This window comes from Danio rerio, chromosome 3 (genome assembly GCF_049306965.1).
Source record: "Danio rerio strain Tuebingen ecotype United States chromosome 3, GRCz12tu, whole genome shotgun sequence".
Lineage (NCBI taxonomy): Eukaryota > Metazoa > Chordata > Actinopteri > Cypriniformes > Danionidae > Danio > Danio rerio.
In genome coordinates this window covers 3,122,501-3,132,500 of record NC_133178.1, presented here as the reverse complement: position 1 = coordinate 3,132,500, position 10,000 = coordinate 3,122,501, and the positions used below count along the sequence as shown (strand labels likewise).

The 10,000-nt window shown below is 36.6% G+C and overlaps 2 protein-coding genes across 3 annotated transcripts in view; one reads left to right on the top strand and one right to left on the bottom strand.

Moving 5' to 3' along the window:
- Positions 1–10,000, bottom strand: part of LOC141381087 (uncharacterized) — a 460,537-nt gene that overhangs the window by 57,306 nt on the left and 393,231 nt on the right. The window lies entirely within an intron of this gene.
- The window catches only part of zc3h7ba (zinc finger CCCH-type containing 7Ba), a 47,792-nt gene that overhangs the window by 14,211 nt on the left and 23,581 nt on the right, over positions 1–10,000 (top strand). Inside the window, exons 7-10 of the mRNA XM_009299075.5 lie at positions 198–254; positions 7,238–7,280; positions 8,010–8,176; positions 9,754–9,991. Of these exons, the coding sequence (XP_009297350.2) occupies positions 198–254; positions 7,238–7,280; positions 8,010–8,176; positions 9,754–9,991 (505 nt within the window). The remainder of the gene's footprint in view (positions 1–197; positions 255–7,237; positions 7,281–8,009; positions 8,177–9,753; positions 9,992–10,000) is intronic.

The following is a 10,000-nucleotide window of genomic DNA, read 5'->3' as shown; positions in this document are numbered from 1 at the left end:
ACCAGAACTGTTGCTATGACAACAACTCTGTTTTGAATAACGAAACAATCCTGGATCATGTCAAATCGTCAATATCCAAATTTAGCTAACTGAGTAATCCACATATGAAGAATAAACCCCTGATGTTTGCAGCGAGATGATCATATTATAGGATTTGTGATGTTTTATTCACTTATTGTGCTGTTGTTGTGTTTCAGAGGAATAAAGCAGCAGGACCTGAGGATGAATGCACTGCACCATCACCTTCAGATGAGGCACGATTTCATTTATAAATGATACAAACCCCAATTTATAATGCTCGTCTAGGGAAGGGTCAGCAACATAAAAAGGACACGCAACAATTACATTTTATTTAATTTAATTCTCCATTTATTCAGAGACAAAAATACATGTCTTATCCAAAAAATATAATGGCAACAAAAAATTATATGAGCAATTCCAGCTTTATACATGTGACATTTGCAGTGAAATCTCAAAACATAAATTGACAGAGGAAGTATGTGTTAACATTATATTGAAACATCCCTTTATATTTTTCAAAACAAATAACCACTGAGTTGTGAGAGCAGAAAAAAAATCTATCTGTAAACATGTTTTATATTTTAAATGAGGAAAATAAACATGCATTATGGATGTGACAAAAAAGTCTGTGCGTTTACAGTATACAACCTACTTTGTAGAAATTCTGTAAATTAAACTGCACAACCCAAAAGAAACAATGCTAATCAAAAGGATAAGAGTTGGCTCACTATAAAACAAAAATTGTTGGCTTTATTTTATTTAATATTTTCACATTTATGAGGGAAAAGTGTCGTTATGGATGTGACGGATGTGAAATTGGCACTTGTGTGATTTTGGTAAATCAAATATAATAGTTTGAAACACTGACAGAGACATTTTTGAGTATTTATAAAGTACTGGAAAATAAAAGCCTACACAAAAAACAGTGAAACGGTTTTGCTATTTTGGCGAAAACTTTATTTTTTTCATGGCAAGTTTTACATTTGCATGGAATTGCTCATATATAATTAACTTAATATTAACTCAATCAAAATAATTAATTAAACAAACAAACATAACAAAACATAGATCAACAAAGAATGAAACAAACAACACCAGCATGGCTCCTCAGCGGCAGCTGCACAAGACGCGCACAGAATTCTCAAACCTTCATCAGAACAGCAAGATGCATAGAGATTCTCAGGAAGTATGGGTCATGCTCGCAACAGAGCAAAAAACAAGAGGATCAGCCAGAAACGCCCTGGAAACTTGAGCCACCCAGATGCACATTCAGCCGACAACACGGAATTAGCCTCAGGTGCAAGGTGGAGTTAGCCTCAAATGAAAAGAAATACCAACTCGTATCAAGAAAACATAACTTGCAAACAACAACAACAGTAGTAATAAAAATCATAATAAATACAGGACCGTAACAATAAAACTAAAACTTCATCTTCAAACTTATGCATTTTATTGTCAAGCAGATTTACACATTCAGATCACTTTATTGACTTGATATTTGGTACATATTGTCAAAGCATTGCAAATAGCAAAATAAATACTATATTAATAATAAAACAGTATACAGGTATGCATTTAAAATTTGTTTATGTAAAATGTATATCAAATGAATAAAAAGTGATGCTCGTGCACCCAGTGTCCTGCTACCGTCAAGAGCTCGATTATAAACAATATTGAGTTTATTTTAATTCATCAATATTTGGTCTATTAAATATTTAGCAGCAGTAGTAAATGTGTTCCCTCAACCAATCATTGAACAGATTAATAACCGATCAATGAAAATTTGACTCAACTTCTACCTGAGAGGCAAACATATTTGTGTCATTTAAAATCTGAATAATAGAGCTTGAGGGAAATCTGCTGCTTAATTTGAGAAGTAAAAATTTAAATATGTGCAAAATACTGTGCTAGGCATGAAGCTATGATATACCAACACAAGCAACTGAAGCTTAAATTTTATTTTGGATTTAGCAAATACTGATATGAATAATCAGATGACCCACTCCACCTCTTATACTTCTCATGTTTAATGTGATGTGCTACTAAACTGTCAAAGAATAATATATTAGGGCTGCACAATGTATGGGTTTAGTATCGATATTGCAATGTGTCTTTTACAGTAGTCACATCGCAAAATACGCTATGTTGAGTTAGCATTATAGCTTTAAATACCGGGAACCCCGGGTCTAAACACATGAGATTTGTGGGGTCACTGCAGAATTTAACCACAGTAAAGTGAAAGTTTGTCATTTGTTTGTGTTTTTAAGGCCTGTGGATGTTAAATCATTGTATAGTGTTTAAAGCATTCAGGCTGTTGGACTATCCCAGTGGTGGCCAACCCTGTTCCTGGAGAGCCACGTTCCTGCAGATTTCAGTTGCAACCCATATCAAACACACCTGCCTGTAATTATCACGTGATGTTCAGGTCCTAATTAATTGGTTCAGGTGTGTTTGATATGGGTAGCAACTAAAATCTGCAGGAACGTGGCTCTCCAGGAACAGGGTTGGCCACCCCTGGACTATCCCTTAGTCCCTCAAGTTCAATTATCAGTCAGAGGCTTCAAACACTCATTCATTAGTTGTCCTTTCGGCTTATTGATCTGGGGTCGCCCCTGCGGAATGAACCACCAACTTATCCAGCAAATGTTTTACACAGCGGATGCCACTACAGCCTCAACCCATCACTGGGAAACACTCATTCATACACTACAGACAATTCCCCTATAGCGCATGTGTTTGGACTTGGGTTAAACCAGAGCACCCGGAGGAAACCCACGCCAACATGAGGAGAACATGCAAACTCCACACAGAAATGCCAACTAACCGAGGCTCAAACCAGCGACCTTCTTGCTGTGAGGCGATCGTGCTAGCCCATAGTATACTCATCGTGCTGCCCACTGCACCATCGTGACACCCAGGCTTCAAACAAGTTCAATCAATTTAATGAATCAAATGGATGAAGCATACAGAGAAAACTAAACCCTCTACAAAGTGAGTCTAATGCCAGGCCAGTCCACAGCAGCCCACACAATCTCAGCAGCTAGTATTTATAGTTGTCTCATCTTCAGCCACTCCTTTGTGTTTTCCTTTCCAATGACAACTGTCTTCTCACCATTAGTCAGGCAGGAAACACACACACACGCACAAACACACGCACGCACGCAAGTACACACAACAGCAGGTTGTTTTTTTTCTTCCCAAAAGCACTTTAGTAACATGTAACTAGCACACTCTGTAATTTTCCACCCGTTATCTATTACTCTATGCACTGTTTCAGCAGAAGTCTGTGGCTGTGCACAATCTCTCTTTTTCTCTGTCAGTTTTACATTTTAATTATTCAATGTATCTACCTCAATATGATTTCATAAAGCACTGTCTATTTCACTTTAGTCTTTGCTCCTCTGTGATTTTTTTGCTCCTCTGTGATTTTTCTTATATATATATATATAAATTATATATGAATATATTTATATGAAATAATCAGGGTATCCACAGGGTCTTACCAAATTTTAGGCCTTAAAAAGCATTAAGGGCCCTATACACCCGGCGCAAGGCGCTGCACAATTGTTATTTGCTAGTTGCAGCTCGGCGCAGGAGTTATTTTGACATTTTCGATCACACTGTTTAAATAGCTAATGCATTTGCGCTCATATGTGCGCCCTTAGGCGTTCTGATCTAAAAAAGGAGGTGTGTTGAGGCGCATTGCTGGCGCGTTGCTTTTTTGAGAAACTATAATAGACTGTTCAATAGACTAGCTTAGAGGAGGTCCAGCGCAGAGCGCGTTAGTTGTGCGCCTCGCTTACACATTGCTTTATAGAAACAGGATGTTGAGCAATACGCACATATCTTTACACATGAAAAAGAATTAAAGGATTAAAATATTACGAAAAATTATTATTTTCTACATAAATATAAAAACCACTGCCTCCATGCCTTATTTATCTCAGGGACTTTTTCAGTTTATTCATGACAATTTGCTTTGGTATAATGTTATTATTATTAGCAGTATTATTTATTATATCCATATTTATATTTGTTTTATTAAAAACAAGCTTAGATTTGTCCACCTGTCAGGTTTTAGACCATATGGGGCGCAGCATGCATGTGTTTTAGGATATAACTCAGGTTTTTGAACACACTTCATTATTATTGTTCATTTATCGTTTGCTGGAAATTGGAACTGAATTCAGAAATAGTTTTGAAACAAATATTTGCACTTAACAAACAAAATAATTATTTATAGGCTAATTGATATCTGTGCCTACAACACGTTTCCCTATCCATGGGAGTGATAGTGAAAGTAAAGAATAAGGAGGCTCATCTCTCTGTAACAAAATCCGCCATGCAAATAGCAAATGCGCTATGGCGTGACGCAACATAAAGGGAATAGGAGATGAGACTCTGGTTTATTCTCAAAACACAGCTATAACTCATTAAGAGAATAAGCTCAACCCTGTTAGACCCTACGCCACAGTGCAAAGCAGATTTTTCCATCCTTAAAATAGCAAAAGTGGATTCTGATGCGCATCTAATGCTTTTGTGCCCTGCGCTTTGCACTTTTGTGCATGGACCGTCAAAATAGAGCTCTTAAATTCACTAAAATATTGTGTTGTATGTCTTAAATACTTTTAAAAAGGTCTAAATCTAAAGCTTAATAATATAAATTTCAGTTTAATTTTAGCTACCCAATCGGACTAACACCCATCCAATCACAAACATTTAATCTCAATATAAGTTTATTTATGAACTCTCTTTACCAACATGGTTTAATTATCTTTCTTACCATAACCTTTGTTTTTAATGGTTATTTAATTGTTTAAAAATCTTTGGTGTTTAGCCTTGTATAAGTCTGAAATTTCTTACATAATGGTCTTCAAAAGTCTTACATTTTTCTTGATGAAACCTGTAGAAACCCCAAATAACATATACAGCCCCCCTACATGTTTGTGGCGGAAATTAATTTACATGCATTACGCAGTCTGTTTTTCTTTCTTTTCTCTTTGTATACATTATTTAGTTAGATCATGTGTGACTACTTTAACAACTGTTTATCTTCTGTATTTCTGTTTACATTTTACAGTTAGGCCTTACATGGCTACTTTAACATCTGTTTATCATCAGACAAGATCTTATTCCATGTATGATGGCTAATGCCGAGTTTAGACTGCAGGGTTTTCAAAGTAGTCTTGTCACGGGTGTTTTCACACTGCATGACTATTTGGGGCAGAGTTTTGTCGCTCCTTTGTTTACGCTGTAGGATGGATCAGTGACGGGGTTTCACACTGCATGACTTTACAATAGGAAGAATCGCCAACAACTTTATCCAAACACATGTGATTATTGACATGGAAACAAATCAACGTCACGTAGTATATCTTTTGTTATTAACTACATTATGAGAAAGAAGCCTTTAGTGGGGTAGAAACTGTACTTATTTTCCTTACCTGGCCTTTGAAGGGAATTAGCAACTTTTTCTGAACAATTTTTCCTTTTTCGACCCAGTTGTGAGATTGCTCTGATGACACGGGTGCTCCTGCCATATTTACACTAGTTTTTCCTCCATTTCTTGGGTCCAAAAATACTGAGAAGAAGCACTTTTAACTTCTCCTCCATCTCCCGCTGGCCTGCAGATACCTACACTAGTTGATCCTGCTCTCTTATTGGCTGTAGGTCAGGGGTGTCCAAACTTGGTCCCGGAGGGCTGGTGTCCTGCAGATATTAGCTCCAACTTGCCTCAACACACCTGCAAGGATGTTTCTAGAAAGCCTAGTAAGAGCTTGATTAGCTAGCCAAGGTGTTTCTGATTGGGGTTGGGACTATACTTTGCAGGACACCAGCCCTCCAGGACTGAGTTTGAACACCCCTGCTGTAGGTGATCACCGATGTTAACTCATTTCACATGGCATGATTTTAATCTCTGACAGCTCCATATATTTAGCATGCCAAATATCGAATGGGTATTGGGGACTTATCAGTGATTCTCTCAGCTCGCATCTTTCTCTAAATCTTTCGTCGAAAATCATGGCTAAAATCATGCAGTCTAAACTCGGTATTAACTAACTGTATGGCCAGGTGGGAGGTGAGACTGAAATATAGACAAGTAAAACTAAAATATGTGTAGAGGATAACGGTGATTTATGATGTACGTCACTGGTGACCTTGTGGGCATTAGGGAGGAGAAACTAGATTAAAGGAGAACACACTCTTCCTGTAGTGTCTCACTCTGCAGAAACCTGCATTGCTGTATGATTGTGTGACCTTTGCAAAGAATAACATTTCAAAAGACAATTTGGCAAAGACTTTGTCTTCATGACCATTCAGAGAGAAAAGAAAATAGCCACTACAGTGCCCTACAGAATAATCCTAATCAATTTAAATTAATGACTTTGGTCATGACATCTGGTGAAAGTGTTCATAACGCAATATAAAATGCTAAAAAAAATAAAATAAAATAAATAATTTTTTTTTTTTTTTAGCAATGTCAGATTTTTCCAATATTATACAGCTTTGTAATGTATAATTTTTTAGTGACTGAAATTTGGGAGTGTTGGACATTATTTATATACAAGTAATTTATATATCAATAATGTCTATACATACACACACATAGAACAATAATACAAAAAATATATACATTTGAAGTCAGAATTATTAGCCCCCTTCTGATTTTTATTTTCTTTTTTAAATATTTCCCAAATGGTGTTTAACAGAGCAAGGAAATTTTCACAGTATGTCTGATAATATTTTTTCGTCTGGAGAAAGTCTTATTTGTTTTATTTCGGCTAGAATAAAAGCAGTTATTAATTTTTTTAAAAACATTTTTGAGACAAAATTATTTGCCCTTTTAAGCAATTTTTTTTTCGTTAGTCTACAGAACAAACCATCGTTATACAAAAAACTTGCCTAATTACCCTAACTGGCCTAGTTAACCTTATTAACCTAGTTAAGCCTTTAAATGTCTCTTTAAGCTGTATAGAAGTGTCTTGAAGAATATCTAGTCAAATATTATTTATTGTCATCATGACAAAGACAAAATAAATCTGTTATTAGAAATAAGTTTTTAAAACTATTATGATTAGAAATGTGCTGAAACAATCTTCCCTCCATTAAACAGAAATTGGGGAAAAAAATAAACAGGGGCGCTAATAATACAGGGGGGCTAATAATTCTGACTTCAACTGTATATTAATAAATTTCCTGCTTTTGTGTTTTACAGGTGTCTCCAGCATCTCAGCAGGAGAAAGTTTCAGACTCTGCAGGTATTTAAAACACATTTATGACATTTCTAATATTATATTCATATGAGGAATAAGCTGATTGTCTTGTACTTAAGTCAACCATGGTATCAGAACCACCAAGGCCTTGGGCTTGATTTACAGAGAAGGCATGAACTGATAACAAAGGGAAGCAGATTTGACCTGTCAGTGGGTGCACATGGCTCCTGAATGGCATACGAGTAATAGTGGATTATTTTTTATTTCAACAGTCTTTTCTTTTACTTTAACCCATTGAAAGAAACTGTAAACTAGTGTCATAATGAATAAAATGATTGTTAAAAATAAAATTACGCTTTGTTTGACGCATATAGTTAACTATTGGTACATGGTGTGTTTTAATACGGTTACCACCGCAAGTATATTTCAAACCTGCACTGGAATACTTTATACATTAAATTGAATACATTAATATGACAAGTACTGATGATTACACAGTAGTAGGATATTGTTAGGTCCCAACCTAGCTTTTCTTAGTGTAGTTTTAAGTACTTTTTCCAAAGTAAAAACTTCATAGTTAAACCATTTTGAAAAACAGCAGTAATTATGCAGATTGATCTTTAAATGTGATGCTTGTGTGTGTATTTAGGAGCATTTGAAAATATGACTTTAAAGACTTGCACTGTCTCTTTAAACTGAATCACACATTCAGCTTCAATTAGGATTAAATAATTAAGTTTTTTTTGTGTGTTTTGTGTTTACTCTGTGTGACAGATGATGAATGGACGTCTCCTGTTTCACCGGTGTCTGTGAGCAACTCCCATGATGCTCCTCTGTGTATGTCTGGAGGTGTTCCTCAGCCGCTGGAGGACTTGGAGCTGATGGGGGATGAGCTGGACCTGCTGCTGGACTGCATGACCAATGACAAGGACAACACACAGGTGAGCACACTGAAGACCATCCACTAACTATAACTAACAACACAATAATTCGTTTTTTATTAATGATTTGTGCTGTATTTGTATGTTTAACAACACTGTAAAATATAAGCAGTTTTCCTGTCAATTTTTTTAACCTAATAGTGTTTTGAATTTAATAAATGCATATTAATGGTGATAACCGTGACACCATAATTATTCTTCTGACTGTAATCGTACAACCAAAATCTATAATCGCTGCATCCCTTATTGTTAAGCAGTTTAAAACAGATAATATGAATGTGTCTGAATGTAGAAGAAGCCTTTGAGCAATACACAAAAATAAAAAAGCCTATTGTACAATGCACTGATGTTATGTTGCTTCAAAATACACTATATTAACATTTTAATGTAGAACAAGCCAATGTGGGTGTCTTAAGGAGCAAAAATATACAGCATATGAACTTTTATATTGCTGATGTGTCATCACTCATATTGCAGGTCACATCTCTCTGGCCCCTCATTTGGGATAGTGATGGGAAGTTAGGATCATTTTACTGACTCGGATCTTTGAGTCTCGTTCATCGAGATGAACAAATCTTTTTTTAAGTTATTTCGTTCATTTGGTTCAATTTGCCAAAATGTTATTAAAATGTTACGAATTGCTTCCAAACACATCTACAACTAGCCCAAAAGGTCGATCACATGACAAATAAGTCATAAATAGAATACTATAAGAAGGAGAAAATATTAATTCATTGTTTACCGGCTCTTTTGTCTATGAAGGTATTGTTGTCTCTTTGCTCAGCTCACCTCTTCATGTCTTCAAATGTCAGTGGTTCGTTCACGTTACTCTGACAGTCACGTATAATCTTAACCAATGTGCACAGTCTGAGCCGATAGGAGCCATGATGATTAGTTCACCTTTCGAGTCTTCTGGTTCTTGAGTCATTCGTTCATCACGTGACAGAATGACTCAAACCCGAGGACTCGAGAGATGAACGGTTCAATACTTTTTCCGGCTCTAAACACATATGATTTTCCCGTGAGGAACGAATGACCCGATAGAGGACTCGAGATGAACGGATCAAATCTTTTTCCCGCTCTAAATGCGTATGATTGACTTCTGCTTTTCCACGGTGAACGACTCAAAAGACTTGAAATGAACGATACCACCTGCACAAATGTGCACACGCGCGGATGAACGAATCACTCCCTGAGAGGACTCGTATTTCCCGAGTCATTTTGAAGATTCGTTCATGAATGACCCATCACTAATTTGGGATGTTTTTCATGAACTGGCTCCCGTGACAAACTAATTTAATAGCCCTGACACACAGTACCTATTTTCTCTCACTTTTAATGCTCCATGATCACTGTTTTATTGCTTTTACTTATTAAATGTTTTCTTTTATATTCGGTATTCTCTGTCTTTAGTTCTCCTATGTACAGCACTTTGGTTGTTTTAAATGTGCTTTAAAGATAAGTATTGTATTGTATTTTAGATATTATTCTGTGTGTGAACGGGCCTTAACTAATAATGAGGCTGTATATTAGTGATGTGCTCTGCAGCTACTCATTCATGAATTCTTCTCTGTCAGACTCGAGTTGTTCCTGCTGGTCTGGCGTGCTTCTCCTCTTCATCTCCTGGTCTTCCTCCTGCGTTCTTCTCGTCTGCTGGCAGTGAGTTAAACGCTCTGGACTCCTTCATTTCCCCTGAGCCGGACTCCTGCAGTGCTGATCTGGATGCTCTGGACTCCATCTGTCCGTCCGTTGGCTCTGGGTCTGTGCAGCTGGGAGGAGAAGGACTGGACTCGCTCTCTCACTTCAGCCTGTCAGGTGTGTGTG